At 41.3% G+C, this 15,649-nt stretch overlaps 6 protein-coding genes across 6 annotated transcripts; 5 read left to right on the top strand and 1 right to left on the bottom strand.

The window, feature by feature from the left end:
* Positions 1 to 910: 910 nt before the first annotated feature.
* Cbr-rps-17 lies at positions 911 to 1,554 on the top strand (the record flags this gene model as incomplete). The annotated part of the gene is made up of 3 exons (XM_002640035.1): positions 911 to 1,065; positions 1,153 to 1,333; positions 1,498 to 1,554. 3 exons carry the CDS (start codon positions 911 to 913, stop codon positions 1,552 to 1,554), a joined length of 393 nt encoding a protein of 130 aa, XP_002640081.1.
* Positions 1,555 to 2,081: 527 nt separating this feature from the next.
* CBG12565 lies at positions 2,082 to 6,019 on the bottom strand (the record flags this gene model as incomplete). Its single annotated transcript, XM_002640034.1, has 17 exons — positions 2,082 to 2,224; positions 2,266 to 2,596; positions 2,650 to 2,924; positions 2,971 to 3,336; positions 3,381 to 3,543; positions 3,589 to 3,668; positions 3,715 to 3,822; positions 3,873 to 4,079; positions 4,124 to 4,241; positions 4,287 to 4,391; positions 4,437 to 4,586; positions 4,634 to 4,753; positions 5,027 to 5,142; positions 5,225 to 5,523; positions 5,641 to 5,747; positions 5,809 to 5,877; positions 5,963 to 6,019. 17 exons carry the CDS (start codon positions 6,017 to 6,019, stop codon positions 2,082 to 2,084), a joined length of 2,814 nt encoding a protein of 937 aa, XP_002640080.1.
* Positions 6,020 to 7,325: 1,306 nt separating this feature from the next.
* Cbr-fars-1 lies at positions 7,326 to 9,780 on the top strand (the record flags this gene model as incomplete). Its single annotated transcript, XM_002640033.1, has 9 exons — positions 7,326 to 7,381; positions 7,490 to 7,600; positions 7,708 to 8,011; positions 8,058 to 8,254; positions 8,301 to 8,393; positions 8,438 to 8,682; positions 8,729 to 8,913; positions 9,268 to 9,531; positions 9,580 to 9,780. The coding sequence occupies 9 exons, from the start codon at positions 7,326 to 7,328 to the stop codon at positions 9,778 to 9,780; spliced, it is 1,656 nt and encodes a 551-aa protein (XP_002640079.1).
* A 196-nt stretch (positions 9,781 to 9,976) lies between these two features.
* Positions 9,977 to 10,510, top strand: Cbr-mrpl-23 (the record flags this gene model as incomplete). Its single annotated transcript, XM_002640032.1, has 2 exons — positions 9,977 to 10,114; positions 10,169 to 10,510. 2 exons carry the CDS (start codon positions 9,977 to 9,979, stop codon positions 10,508 to 10,510), a joined length of 480 nt encoding a protein of 159 aa, XP_002640078.1.
* A 1,254-nt stretch (positions 10,511 to 11,764) lies between these two features.
* CBG12562 lies at positions 11,765 to 14,233 on the top strand (the record flags this gene model as incomplete). The annotated part of the gene is made up of 5 exons (XM_002640031.1): positions 11,765 to 11,974; positions 12,029 to 12,769; positions 12,822 to 13,322; positions 13,370 to 13,893; positions 13,942 to 14,233. 5 exons carry the CDS (start codon positions 11,765 to 11,767, stop codon positions 14,231 to 14,233), a joined length of 2,268 nt encoding a protein of 755 aa, XP_002640077.1.
* Positions 14,234 to 14,778: 545 nt separating this feature from the next.
* On the top strand, positions 14,779 to 15,479 carry CBG12561 (the record flags this gene model as incomplete). Its single annotated transcript, XM_002640030.2, has 3 exons — positions 14,779 to 14,817; positions 14,867 to 15,340; positions 15,384 to 15,479. The coding sequence occupies 3 exons, from the start codon at positions 14,779 to 14,781 to the stop codon at positions 15,477 to 15,479; spliced, it is 609 nt and encodes a 202-aa protein (XP_002640076.2).
* Positions 15,480 to 15,649: the final 170 nt, after the last annotated feature.

Genomic DNA, 15,649 nt, shown 5'->3' with positions numbered 1-15,649 from the left:
TGCGGGTGTCCCGAAGGAAGGGAAACAAGGGGTTTTTGCCTAAGCATGTTATTTAAAACAAAAACAAAACATTTTGAAAAAAATTCAGCCAAAAATTCAGAAAAAACCTTCGACGCGATTCAATCTATTTTTTTCAAATGTTCGTCGCTTCGTTTCTCACTTTTTCTAAATAAAAGGGTCACATAAATATATATGTATTTTTCAATTTCTTCAAAAGACGGACACGAGGACGGACAGACGCCTCTAGCGTTTTATTAATAAGGAAGATAATAGGCTTAGGCAAAACCCCTTGTTTCCCTTCCTCTGGGACACCCGCATTTTGGCGCTAAATTCAAAAAATTTGGCTGCCCCCCCCCCAACTAAGGTAGCGCCCTTTGTTTTTCATAGATGGTGTATTTAAATCATCAATGCTGAATGTTCTCGTTTGAAATAAAAATGTAAAATTATCTTGCATCTCTTGTTTCAGAAGCCAATTATTCTGACTATTGGCGCTTGTATTGCGTTCTGTATATTGCAGCATATTCCAATCAGTGATTATTTAATTCATCAATAATTTTAAATTTTTATCGCAAATCATCAAGATTTTCTTGATTTCTAGGTTTTTTTCGGTTCTTTTCTCCCACCCTTTTTTCAAGGCGCACGCTTTTTCCGGCAGTAGGTCTCGAGTGGACAGCGACACACACGAAACAAGTGTTACCGTACTCATCTCTCGTTTTGCCGTCTTTTTTTACTTCTCCCAAAGAATTTTCACACGATTTCAGCTTTTCTCAATGTTATTGTTATGAGGAAAATCAACATTTTTCAATAATCCAAACTTATATTTTTAGTGAAGCCGTTCAGCTCCCCGTTTTGCGTTTTGATTTCTGTGAATTTTTCCTCAATTTCAATTTTTCAGAAACTTCGGTTAAACATGTCTCGCGTTCGTACCAAGACCGTCAAGAAGGCTTCCCGTGTCCTCATCGAGAAGTACTACACTCGCATGACCAATGACTTCCACAACAACAAGCGCGTTTGCGACGAGGTTGCCATCATCGGAAGCAAGCCACTCAGAAACAAGATCGCCGGGTATGCTCCTATTTTTATAGACTATTTTCTGAAAAACCTCTGGATCTAATCTTGGTGTAAAGTATTTCTATTTTTATAATTTTACAGATACATCACCCATTTGATGAGACGTATCGAGAGAGGACCAGTCAGAGGTATCTCCATCAAGCTTCAAGAGGAGGAGCGTGAGCGCAGAGATAACTACATGCCAGAAATCTCTACTGTCGATCCATCCCAACTTGTCTCCATCAAGGTCGACTCTGACACCAATGACATGCTCAAGGCCGCTGTGAGTTATCTTAAATTTTTGAAGGATCTTTGTAAGCGTCTGAGTTCGTGAAAGCGAATTCCGCTTTCTTCAAAGTTTCCGAAGCTCTGGAAAGAGTTTTCGAGTTCGGTATGTCGAGGCGTTACCGAACTGAAAAAATGTATATCAAATCCTCGTTATTTCAGGGATTCAACCTCCCGAACGTCGTCGTTGAGGACCAAGGAAAGAACAAGGGAAAGTAAATATTTTCTCTGTTTGATTGTTATTGTTGAGGTGGATAATAAAATAATTTCTACCAATCTGTTGAACATTTACATTATATAAAAGAAGCTAAACAGAACACAGAACGTTCATAGTTGTCGTTTCCTGGACCGAATTCTTCCGTCCCGCTTACTTGTTTCTTGAAAGTGTTATCGAACTTCCGCGTATAGAAAATTTGCTGTCGAGACTAGAGGGATTGGTGTAAAAATTGGAATCCAGTCGGTGGAACCACGGGTTCCGAGAAAAGCTCACATTTGCATATTGGCAATGAGAAAAACTCCGGCGAACCGTATGCAGCTCGCAATTTAGGCTTCGTCCACTTTTCCCGGGAAAATCTTTTATTCGGAATTCGCTGAACCTCATCGAAGCCTGGAAGAAAGTTAAGGCTACGAAATTAAATTATTGTTTATTCACGAGCAGTAACGGAAAACAAATGCTTCACGGTAGCTTCACGGTATAAACAGTAATCAATTAAATATTAAGGCTTGGGATCCCAAGTTGGAGGTTATCAGGCATCGTGATATCGGCTATAAAGAGCTTGTCTCGTTTTTTCTTTATGGCTAGCTTCGGCACCATGTTTCATTTTGGACCCGGCAGCGCCCAGTCCAGCTCCTTGAACAAATCTTTCTGCTTGTATCGGATTGACTATTCCTAGAAAAAAATATTGACTGTAATATCTAAATTATACAAACCTTGCCCATGCTTTCCAACCCCTTGTCCTTCTTTCCATCCCATACTTTTCAACAAGCGATTTCCTATGTTAGTATCATCAAGAGGACGCTTTGAGGCCTCTTCACTTTCTCGACGAATAGCTTCTTCATTTTTCCCGGTTGAAGATCCAGGCTGACCACCCATCACATCGAACGCATATCCAGTAGAATCCACTCCGAATTGACGACGTCTTTCTTTTGCTCTGTCCCGATACACAATTTTCGGTAGATCCAGTGCAGGAGCACCTTCCTCCTGTTCCAACTTTGCAGCAGTTTCACGTCCCCATTCTGCCCGTTTTGCTTCAAGATTAACCTGAAAGGTACACCGTATATTGGGGAACCAAAAAACAACTGATGACAACTTACTCGATGTAGATCACTTTTTTCAACATGCTTTCTGAGAACTTCCACATCAGAGAAAGCTCGTTTACACAGCAGACACGTCTTCTTCGCTTCATCATAGAGGGCTCTTTCCATTGCGTCTCGAACATCTTGAAGATTTGGCTTTCGTAAAGCGTATGGAGTGTTGGACGAAGAAGACGATGGTGCTTCCTCTGATTTACGACTCTGAACCTCTTCTTCTTCTTCTTCCTCAAAGTCGTCGTTAAAGGCTGATGGTTGCTCAACCTTACGACGCTTCTCTGAAATAGAACTATTCGAACTTATAATAGAATCTTTCTTTCCTACCTTGCGCAAAAACGTTTTTGATCTCTAGTCCTTTTGATTCTTTTCCTTTAAGAGAAATCTGAACTTTCTTCTTATCCTTCTCCTGTTTCTTCGCCCATTTCGCCATATCTTTTGCGAGATCCTGTGCCGTTTTAGGAGCTTCTTCCTCTACAGGTTTAGCAGGATCTTCTTGTGGTTTTGTTGAGTCTGCTTCTGGTGCAGTTTCTACAGGGAAGTACGTTTGGAGGGTGAGATCCCATGTGCACCATTGGCCAGTTGCATTGTTGAAATAGTATCCAGTCGAAGAGTCGTAACAGAACTTAGTTACTGGATCCACGTAGTACCCAACGTTCGGATCATGAACGAAAGTCAACGGATTCGGAGGCACTGAAACTTTTAATAAACTATCAGAAGGTTTTTATAGATCTCACAATATTTGGGCATCGATCCTTTAGGAGTTTGCACTGTTCCAATGACCCCATTCTGATGTTCAGGCTGTGACGGCTGTACAGGAGGTGGATGTGCCATATTCGGCGGAGGAACATTGAAGTTCGGAGGGATCACTACAGCACCAGTTGCAGGAAATCCAGTCATCTGTAAGAATTATAAAATTACTCGATTTAAATGAAAATAGAATACAATCTGTCCAACTTGATGACTAGCCTGTCGTACTGCATGGGCTTTCGAAAGGGCAGCTGCTGCGATTTCAGCGCCTGTCACTGAAAACAGAGAGAATAAGATTTTGATTTGTGATTGAGTTCATACTATTTCCTTGAGCAACCCCATTGTATACAGCATTCTTCCCGGGTCCTGCTGTCAACATCGTCATTTGTTGTTGAATTAGCTTTGACATCGAATCCCGGCACCAAGAAACTTGAACTGAAAATTCGTGATTGACGAAACATTTCTATTCTGCTTGTTACCATCTTTTTCTTTGATCCGAATTGGTGACTTGTATGTCAGATTTAGCAGCATCTTTGCCTCCTCCGTGCTTTTCATTTGAAGATAGGCAAATCGTTTCGAATCGGACAACTTGATCATGCTAATGGAGCTGAGGCAGACTAATGCTCCAAGACTATCAAAGATCAGGCTATTTGTGATTCCATCGGGTAGTCCTCGTATAAGAAGAGCTGTAAACATTGAAGTTATTTCAAAAATACTCTGTGTGACGAACTATCGCAGGGAGCCATTCCAACCATATGAGCACCAAGTTTCTCGAGTTCCATTGACTGTTCTTTTGAAATTTCACATTTGAAACATGTCTGACGTTTCACAAAATTGTTCATAGAACACTGAAAAAAAAATTATAGGAAGGATGTCTGAAAACTTTAGCATACATGTGCACAAATCCAATCATCACCTTTGTTTCCACCACCAGCGGCTGGATCGCCTTTCGCGTATTCTACAGCCAAAGTTCTGCCATCGTCCAGTGTTAACCAACCCTTAAATGGTGAAAATAGAAATATAGACAATAAGCAGGCACAAACCTGATAATCAGCCATCCACTGTTCTGCCGTTTCTAGATTCGAAAACTCAACAAATGCAAAAGTGCGAATTTGTTTGGAGTTTTTATCAAATTTCGTCATGGTGCGTACATCTTGAGGTAGATATCCGCATTTCCCAAGTGATAGTGTAATCTGAAACTCAGTTTTTCATATGCCTAGTTTTTCGGGAATACAATTACTTTTGTATTATCAACGTCATTAGGCATATTCATGATTGCAAGTTTGTTCGATGGATTCCCAGGATTCCATTCCGAATACCGGTCGTTGTTCGAAGTGTTACTGCGCCGTGAGTTCCAGTCCTGTAAAAGTATATTTTCAGTTGTGACCACAACTTTTTTTTGAAAGATTCTTATATGAAAACCCATTGGAAACCTTTTGAGAGAAGGAACCATCAGCACCAATCTGAAATTCGGAAATTTAATATCAGTATATCTAACAAAACTTGCCAAGTCGACAAAACTAATCGGCTAGCTTAAAAAAACAATACAGTTTCTATATCTTTCATGGGATTTCAAGAAATACAGTTTTTATTCGCGGATGTTCGTTTTCACTTTTTTTTTTGGATCACATACCCTATCTCTACTGGAGCTTCTGGATCTTCGCCTTCTGGAATGACGATGGGACGATGAACGATAATGCGAACCATTGGCCGAAGACGGTGGAGAACGGCTACGCGAGTGACTTCGATCTACAATCTCATCGAGAATTAATCTCCAGAACTTTCGAAGAATAAATTCAGCCAGTTCAGCTCAGTTGATACATAATAGGACCTCTTCTTCGGCGACTGCTGCGGTCGTCCCTTCGATCTCGACTATTCTTACGGCGCGATCCAGATCGACTCCTACTACGTCCACCACGACGTTCACGACTCCGAGAACGAGACCGGCGAGCTTCCCGAGCCCAAGATGGCGAACGAGACCGTTTTTTATCGTTACTTGACCGAGATGATCCCTGGTTTTCTCCCGATTGTGGTGGGAGAGCCAAATGTGGAAATCCAGGTGGAGGTCTATTGAAATCAGGAAGCACTTGATGTTGAATGGCTGGTGGTGCAAGTTGGTACATGTTCTGCCTAGATTTTTCAAAGTTGAAGCAATGATTCGAGAAATCATGAGAAGCCAGAGCCGAGTTCTTATTTTGATACAGAAACCGCGAAAAACAATAAAGTCATATTTCCCAATATCCTTACTCTTTCTCCTGATTCAGCCGCTGAATCGCCTGCTCAGTTTCTGCTAGACGGGCTTGCATAGCAGCCAGGTCTGGTCTCCCGGAAGAGCTTTGATACGCATTGACAACCTGATTTTGAATTTTATAGATAGATTGGAAATTACATATCGATGATTTTCTAGCTACAAACCCTCTGTTGTTCGTATTGCTTGTAATAATCCTCCATCTGTTGTCGCTGGGCGTTAGGATCATAGTTAGCCTGTAATACTGTTCTCGTCTTTCAGAAAACCTAATTTTACACATTGGAAGTTTTCCAACAACGTTTCTATCAACCCTTTAAATACCTCCTCGTTTTGGACCCTCTTTCCGTCGTCATCTGCGTTGAACACAAACGGTAGCATTTTTCGAAGAACTTGAGTTTTTCTATAAAATGTAATGTTTTGACAAGATTCTCAGCAAGAACGAAACATTCAGATCATTTATTTATAAATTTAAACAGAGAAAGACAACAAAGGAATACAGAATTTACAGAAAAATTCACAGATCGATTCATCAGCGCTGGATAGCGTTTTTCGCGTACATTGCGTTTAAAGGCGCATGCGAGTCAACGCGCTCGAGACCCTGCACGGAAGAGCCTGGCTTGTGTCGATTTACGAGACTATTATTTTATTTCAACACGATTGAGTTTTTTTTTCAGTTTATTTACTCAAATTAGTTAATTTATTCAGCTCGGCGATGTTTCTCTTTTTATAAGACTTCTTTTCGATTCGTCCAATCATCGGCTGAAATTTTCATAAGCTTTAGTTTTTTCCCGAAAGAAAAGTTTAGAAAATACAACCTTTCGATAGAGTAGTTCGGCAATAATGATAATCATGCTTAGAATGACACAGAATATGAGAAAAACTGCGTCAGAAATCAACTGCTGGTCGAGATTGTTATTCTCATTCCCTTTTTTGTTTTTCTGAAAAACTTATCTAAATCAATGGTCAAGGGAATACGACACTCCACCGATTCCGAGGAAGGGGTTGTCTCCGAGGAACCGATTCCGAGGAAATCGGGGCGGAGTTTCAATTTTTGCAGTGCCGCAGTTGCAAAGTAAACTCCGCCCCGATTTCCTCGGAATCGGTTCCTCGGAGACAACCCCTTCCTCGGAATCGGTGGAGTCTCGGGAATACCCCATAACTCCCCTTCGTACCAATAATCTAAAGTAGTTAATATTGTTGCACAGTGGTTCCCGACAACAGGAAGACTTTATATTGTCTTGAATGAACAATCCGCTGGAGTCCTTGAATAATAACAATTGGAATAAGAAAATATATTTTAGTTACAAATCGTTTCTTAAACACTCTCCTGCTGTGTAGTGGAGAGCATAGAAAATTAGTTTCCCAGTTTGTTCTGTTAATACACTGTATATGACATCACTTTTCGCGTTCGAAAACCACACCTCCGGTGGCAATTGTGTCGATGTGCTCCTGGACACGATAGCAATCGAAAGATTTCTAGTAGAATTATATTTGAAAAAACGGGTCTCGACCCATAAGAATTACATATTCTCGCCACTGAAAAGAAAACCCTATCTGAGAAATTGCAACAACAGTTAACATCCACATGATAGCTATTCTACAGCTGACTCAAATGTTGAACATTCATTTTTTCCTCCTTTCACGTTAATTTAACTCATAAAAAACAGTATTCAGTTAACATCGGATGAATGATCTGGATCGTCTCAATCAAATTCTTCAAGATCAGCCATACATAGAAGGGTGATTTTTTTGAACTTTAGCATGAGTGTTTGAACTAAATATTGAGTTTTGTGTTTTGTGTTTTGTGAGCTTATAAAATTTCAAGAATTGAAACAGAAGCATTTAAAGATTCGCGCAACCGTCTTCGGTCGATTTCTCAACAAGATCCGCAGTCAAAGAGAAAGATTTAAAAGGGAGAGAGCACTTGGAGCGCTGGTTTCATCATTTGTCTTCTTACGAGTAAGAGTTCTTAGATATATTCTAACTCATTTTCACGTCAAGCGTTTCATCACTTCATATTGCACTTCATAAATGTATTTACCTCTGAAAATAAATATCGGTTTCAGAATGACTGCGGACACTGTTTCTCGCTCAACGGATAATTTTCCACAGCAAATTTTGGATCTCCTCGCAAGTTCAACTGAGTTCAACTCAATCGAACTCGCTCAGCAATGGAAAGTCGATCATCAGAAGTTGATTGGTGCAATCAAAAGCTTGCTGGCTAATGAAGGAGTTCTTGCCACCAAAGATGTCACTGAGAAGCGCCTAGAGCTGACAAACGAAGGAGTTCAATTTGCAAACGAGGGATCACCCGAGTTTCTAGTTTTCCAGTTTGTTGGAACTGAAGGAGCAGCTCAAGCCGATATCATGGTAAACTTATTTAAATCTCAAAATATGAAAATTCGTATTACTTCAGAAACAACCATTTGGAAAAATTGGAATGGCAAAAGCAATGCAGGCCAAATGGGTATCTGTGGACAAAGGACTTGTTGTACGGAAAAGTACCGACGTCGTCGATTCGACCAGGAAATTCTTGGAATCGTTGAGACTCGGAGAGGATGTGGATGAGAATCAGAAAAAAGAGCTGAAGAAGAGAAAGCTCATCAGTGAAGTGTTGGTTTTTTAACGACTCGCCGCTCTATTAATTCCTAATTTCCAGCAATATCAAAGGGCTCCTGGTTTCAAAAGGCGAATCGTTCACCACAAATCTTGCGAAACAAGAAGCAGATTTAACTCCGGAAATGATCGCATCGTAGGAGCTTCGTTCTGTGTATTTAAACAATATCAGAATTTCAGAGGATCATGGAAAGACAAGCAATTCAAGAAGTACAATTTCGAATCACTGGGAGTTGTTCCATCTTCGGGACATCTCCATCCATTGATGAAAGTCCGATCGGAGTTCCGTCAAATTTTCTTCTCAATGGGCTTCTCTGAAATGGCTACAAACCGATACGTCGAGTCTTCATTCTGGAATTTCGATGCACTTTTCCAGCCGCAACAACATCCAGCTAGAGATGCTCACGATACCTTCTTTGTGTCTGGTTAGTTGAATATTAAAAGTTGTGCAATTGAGGAGATTTTTTACAGATCCAGCTCTCAGCACTAAATTCCCTGAAGACTACCTCGAACGTGTGAAAACTGTGCATTCGCAGGGAGGGTATGGATCAGCTGGGTACAACTATGACTGGAAAATCGAAGAAGCCCAGAAAAATGTTCTTCGTACTCACACCACAGCGGTCTCAGCCCGTCAACTGTATCAACTCGCGCAAGAGGTAAGCGAGAAAAAAAACTTTTCAAATAGATGCAACCGGCATGCCCAACGCGTTTCTCTTCCCCTCTTTCTCTTCTCCTCTTTTTAACGCAGTTGGTTGTCCGTGTTCTTGATGCGCGCGTGGCGCAGCTGGGAACACTCGCGTTTGGAAGCGCGGGGTTGCTGGTTCGCGTCTCACTATCAGCCCGGTCTTTGCCCCGGATCAACTTGAATAGTTATGACGGTTTCCGACCAGGGAAAATAGATTCTTGTACGTAGAGGTGATTTCAGACTACGTTCCGAATGTCTCTTGTCTACGTACAATACATTTTTCACATACTAAACAGCTATACAATGTTTGATTTTCATTTTTAAGGGATTCCGCCCATCGAAACTGTTCTCCATTGATCGTGTCTTCCGTAACGAGACACTAGATGCAACACATTTGGCTGAGTTCCATCAAGTCGAAGGCGTGATTGCTGAGAAGAATCTCAGTCTGGCCCATCTCATTGGTGTCTTCACAGAGTTTTTCAAGAAGCTAGGAATCACCAATCTTCGTTTCAAGCCAACTTATAACCCATACACTGAACCGAGCATGGAGATTTTTGCATACCATCAAGGTCTTGCGAAATGGGTTGAGGTGAGAAATCGAGTAACTTTTCGTTATAATTAATAATTTAATCTTTAGATTGGAAACTCTGGAATGTTCCGCCCTGAAATGCTTCTTCCGATGGGACTGCCAGCAGATGTCAACGTCGCTGGATATGGTCTATCCTTGGAGCGTCCAACAATGATCAAGTACGGAATCAACAACATTCGTGATCTATTCGGAAGCAAAATCGATTTGGATGTCGTTTACAATACACCGATTTGCCGGCTTGACAAGTAATCGAGTATATTTTAAGACGTCTTTTTTCCTTTTTGCATTGTTGGGTTTTTTCATTCTTTCCTTGTTGTAGAGCCAATATTTATAATAAATGCTTGTTTAATTTTGACACTGTTTCGTGCCTAATTTATGAGGTTTGATTCCTTTCCTTACTGTAATCATCTAGCAAAACACACTTCATTGTTCTAGTTGTTGTAGAATGACAAGCAGGCTAGCACGTCTTTGGCAACCTGGAAATCCACAGCGACGTGTTTTCCTCCCGGATTTCTGGATGGCTGTCATCGAATCACCAAGTGTTGGCAGAAATAAATTGCCTAGAAATTGTGTCAAATTTGAAGTAGGCGTTTTTCTTCCTTCAGTTTTTGATTCCTGTTTAAGCTTCCTTGTTCAGGTCGATCCCCGGATGTCTCGTCATGATATTCGAGAGTACTTGACAAAAATCTACGATCTACCAGTACGAGATGTGCGAACAGAAGTTCAAATGGGAGACATTACATGGAACACGAAACTGGATCATCAATACAAAAAAGCAATGTGGAAGGAGGAAGATAAGAAGATTGCATATGTCTTTATGTCGAAAGACTTTGCGTTTTCGTTCCCGCAGATGTTCGCCGCTTCAGAAGAAGTTGTGGAATTAGCGAAGATGACAAAGCAACAAGAGGAATTGAAGGAGAAGCTCAACGAGCAGTATGCCAACAGAAACCGGCGTGTTGGACAGTTCCTTGCGGCCTAGTTCTCTTCGAATTTCTTAAATCAGTGACCTTTTTTGTACATTAAAAATTTTCTCTAGGTTTTTGTTCTGTTGGTTTTTTAGATAAACGTTTTGCATTTTTGTTGCTTTGTTTTATTATTCGTGCCGTCAAGGGAACGTAAAATGGATATTTCTCTTCTAACCCAGTTAACTCATTCTCTCAAGACAGGCGCGTACTTTGCACTTTGCCCCCTCTGTCCTCTACATCATCTTGTCTGTAGCCAAAGAGGTTCTTTCTTATCTTGTAGTCGACTCCCTTTTCTGACCTCTGTCTCCTTTTCTTTCACTATCCATGATTTCTTTGACTGCTTTTGTTCTCTCTTCCCCAATTCGTTTAATTTTTTATCAGTAGTTTCTTTTTTTGATTAGATGTACTTTTACCTTTCTTTCATTAAAGATGATGGCAGTGAAATTTAAACAAGGATGAACATTTCAAACCTCTCAGAAGTTTGTTTAAAAAAGCTAAATGTTGGTCCAATAACCGTAGTTCAAAAATTACAAATTTCAAAATTCAGTCATTGATCTACCATGTTAGTTGTTGGCACCTTATACTTACGTTTGTTCTCATGATCAGTTTGTTCTCCCGTTCTTTTAGTTCTAGATAAATAATGTTCCTCTTTATCAAAAAGCCAAGTAACTTGGGCCACCTTCCAGCCCGCCCATGTCTATCTCTCGTCGTTTTTCGCTACACTTTTCTTCTTTGTTTACTCTTTTTCTCTTCCTTTCATCGCCGTATCACTTCGGCTGTTCCTTTATTTTTGTTTTGTAGTAGTTTTTACAATCAGAATCAACATAAAATTTATTAACTTTTAAAAATACTTTTAGGAAAGAACTCATCAATGAGCAATTTAGTAACTCGAACTGTGATGAGAAAAATATATCGATATGATATCACCATTTTTAACAGACATAATTATGGTCAGAGCCTATCAAAGAAGTTGACCCTAATTACAAATTATTTTTTTCAACGTTCCGTGAAAAACTTTTGTTAACCTCAATTCCGCTTGCGTGGCTCACATTTCACAGCTGACATCAAAAAATGTATGTACAAAAAAATAGTTGTTCTCTTCAGGTTCGCCTCGAAGCACTTCCCCAATCACTTCTCGATATCCAGCAGAAGAAGTGATAAAAAGTACGTGCAACAAAAAATACCTCATCTTTATCAGAGAAACCAACTGCTTTCTCGAACCCCACCTAGGTAATAAAAAAGGGTCATTTTCTTTCGTTTTATAGGAAATGTTGTCGCGTCTTGTCCATCAGTCGTCGTCGACGCTTCGCACGCACGTTACATTCCGTCTGTTCTCGCAGTCATCACCAGCTATGCAGAGTACTCTTCGCGTTGAAAAACAAGGAGAAGTGGCCGTTGTGAAGATTGATTTGCCGAACACGAAAGAGAATGTGCTCAACAAAGCTCTATCTGCCGATATGAAGGCAACTTTTGACAAAGTAAGTTTTTTTAAATGAATAAGTTCTTCATAACATAATTCTCGAATTTTTCAGCTTCAAGCCGATGAAAGCGTCAAATCGATTGTTGTCATGTCTGGAAAGCCAAACAGTTTTGTTGCTGGAGCTGATATTCAGATGCTGAAGGCTGAGAAGAGTGCTGCTGGAATCGAAGCTCTCTCCCGCGATGGTCAAGAACAGTTCTTCAGGATCGAGAAGAGCCAGAAGCCAGTAGTCGCAGCTATCATGGGAAGTTGTATGGGTGGAGGACTCGAGTTGGCTCTCGCTTGCCACTACCGTATTGCTGTTAACGATAAGAAGACACAATTGGCAGTTCCAGAAGTGATGCTTGGTCTGTTGCCAGGAGCCGGAGGAACTCAGAGACTTCCAAAACTTACTACTGTTCAAAACGTGCTCGACCTGACTTTAACTGGAAAGAAAATCAAAGCTGATAAGGCTAAGAAAATCGGAATCGTCGATCATGTAATCCAACCACTTGGAGATGGACTTGGACCTGCTGCTGAAAACACGCACAAGTATTTGGAAGAAGTGGCTGTAAAAACGGCGAAAGACCTTGCCGAGGGAAAGCTAAAGGTTAACAGAGACAAAGGATTCATCCATAAGGCCACCCAAGCTGTAATGACCAACTCATTGTTCCTCGATAATGTTGTTCTCAAAATGGCTAAGGATAAACTGATGAAATTGACCGCTGGAAACTATCCAGCCCCACTCAAGATTCTCGATGTCGTTCGCACTGCCTATGTAGATCCAAGAAAGGGATATGAAGCTGAAGCAAAGGTGAGCTAAATTTCTTCCCGGGGTGACAGAAAATAATTTTATATTGATTCAGGCTTTCGGAGAACTTTCTCAAACCTTCCAATCCAAAGCGTTGATCGGACTTTTCGACGGATCAACAGATGCCAAAAAGAACAAGTATGGCCAAGGTCTGCCAGTGAATGAGGTCGCTGTTGTTGGAGCCGGACTTATGGGTGCTGGTATCGCTAACGTCACTATTGACAAAGGTGTCCGTACCGTGCTTCTTGATGCTAATCCAGCAGGAGTTGAACGAGGACAAAATCAAATTGCTACACATTTGAATGGACAAGTCAAAAGAAGAAAGATCAACAAGTTGGAGAAAGAACGCATCTACAATCACCTTGTCCCGACTGTCGATTATGCTGCAATGAAGAACGCTGATCTTGTCATCGAAGCCGTATTCGAGGATCTTCAACTCAAGCACAAGGTTATCAAGCAGATCGAGAGCGTGGTTGGACCAAACACAATCATCGCTTCAAATACTTCTGCTCTCCCAATTAAGGATATTGCTGCTGCTTCATCGAGACCAGATAAGGTGCATCTTACGAATTTGATTACGAAATTTATAAGACTTTTTTGTAGGTAATTGGAATGCATTATTTCTCACCAGTGGAAAAGATGCAATTGTTGGAAATCATTACCCACGAAGGAACTTCGAAGGAAACCCTTGCAACAGCTGCTCAACTTGGTCTTAAGCAAGGAAAACTTGTCGTTGTCGTCAAGGATTGCCCCGGATTCTTCGTTGTTCGTTGTCTCGGACCAATGATGTCTGAAGTTGTTCGACTCCTACAAGAAGGTGTCGATCCAGCTGAACTCGACAAACTTACCACTAAATTCGGATTCCCAGTTGGAGCAGCCACCTTGGCCGATGAGGTCGGACTTGATGTTGCTGAGCACGTCGCTCAATTCCTCGGAAAGGCTCTGGGCCCACGTGTTCGTGGAGGATCTGCTGATTTGTTGTCTGAGCTGGTGAATGCTGGTCATAAGGGACGCAAAACCGGAAAGGGAATCTTCGTTTATGGCGATGGAAAGAAGGGAAGCAAGAAGGTGAACGAGGAAGCTACGAAGTTGCTTCAGAAGTACAAGTTGACGCCGAATGCCACAGTGTGAGTTTTTGAACTTGAGAGCACATGCGTTATTAAATCTATTTTCAGGTCATCACCAGAAGATCGCCAACTTCGTCTTGTCTCCCGATTCGTCAACGAAGCCCTCTTGTGTCTTGAAGAAGGAGTACTCGCTTCGCCATCTGATGGAGACATTGCTTCAGTATTCGGTATTGGATTCCCACCATTCTGGGGAGGTCCATTCCGCTTCGTCGATCTCTACGGAGCTGATAAGTTGGTTGCTTCTATGGAAAAGTTCGCTGGAGCTTATGAGTCTGCTCAGTTCACCCCATGCCAACTTCTCAAGGATCATGCCAAAAGTGGAAAGAAATTCTACAATTAAAATATTTTACTGATGGTTTTTCCCCTTTCACTGTTTCTCTTAATGTTCTCATAAACAATGTGTATTTGTATCCTTTGTGCCTTATAAGATGAACGTCCCCTTTCTTTTTTGTTTCTCAGTTTAGAATGTAGTTTCAGAATCACCCACATTTTTGCCCCTATTTATTTATTCGTTGTAGAAATATTGGTAGAGCATTTTTACGTGTTTTTTCTCCCTCCCGCTCATTTTTGTATGCGGTGTCAAATAAAGTTCTCTTTTTTATATTATGTCAAACATAACAACAAACAAGTCCAATACAGTATAGGAAGTGAACTGATTGTCATGGGCGTCCTTAATGGATGGCGTTCCCGTTCACGAAGCGTAATTGATTTTGGTCCGTGGATCCTGAAAACGTGGCCTCCTGCATATTTTTTTTCCGTTTATCATGTTCTAGATCTATTCTCCGCCCAATTTTCCAACTAATTACCAAAATCATAAAGGCGTTTCAATCCTTGTAAGTTCGGAATTGCTTAGAAAAACCAATCGGCACTGCACGAACGTTCGAAATGGCCCAAGAGCTTATTCAGCTTAACCCTGGACAACAGGTATGGAAATTCGGATGAAGAAGTTTAGAGCTCATTTCCTGGATTGCAGGTCGAGAGATGGAGCATTGAAAAGAAATTGGGAGAAGGAGGGTTCGGTGCCGTCTATCGTGTCTTCGATGCGACCGGAAAATATGCTATGAAAGTTGAAGGATGCAATGAGCAAATTCAGGTGCTCAAACTGGAAGTGTCGGTGCTCAACGAGCTGTCGAAACGTGGAAATCGTCATTTCTGCAAGATTGAGGACAAGGGACGCTTTGGAAACTTCAACTATGTCGTCATGACTCTTGTCGGAAAGTCGCTGCAAGACTTGAACAAGGCGGGTCCCGGTGGACACATGACAATGGGTTGTTCGATCGGAATTGGAATCCAATCGCTGGAAGCTTTGGAAGATCTTCACAACATTGGATATCTTCATCGTGATGTGAAACCTGGCAACTACACGATTGGCCGTCCAGAGTTGAACGAAATCCGCAAAGTGTACATTCTCGATTTTGGGATGTGCAGAAAATTCACTGGAAACGATGTGAGTTGTGATGCTGTCTAATTGTTTGAAACTTTGATTTCAGGGAACCATCAGAAAGCCACGTCAAGCTGCTGGATTCCGTGGTACTGTCAAGTACGCCCCAATCAGTTGTCACTTGCAAAGAGAGCTCTGCCGGTAGTGAATAGTTGTTTGCTTCTGAAAAAAACTGAAACTTTCAGCAAGGATGACTTGGAAACCTGGATGTACATGCAGGTTGAATTGTCCTACGGAGCTCTCCCCTGGCAACACATCAATGACATGAATCAAGTTGGACAGGCGAAACAAGGAATCCGCAACAATCTTGCTACA

Source organism: Caenorhabditis briggsae (genome assembly GCF_000004555.2).
Source record: "Caenorhabditis briggsae complete genome, chrI, whole genome shotgun sequence".
NCBI lineage: Eukaryota > Metazoa > Nematoda > Chromadorea > Rhabditida > Rhabditidae > Caenorhabditis > Caenorhabditis briggsae.
This window is presented reverse-complemented; position numbering and strand designations above follow the sequence as displayed.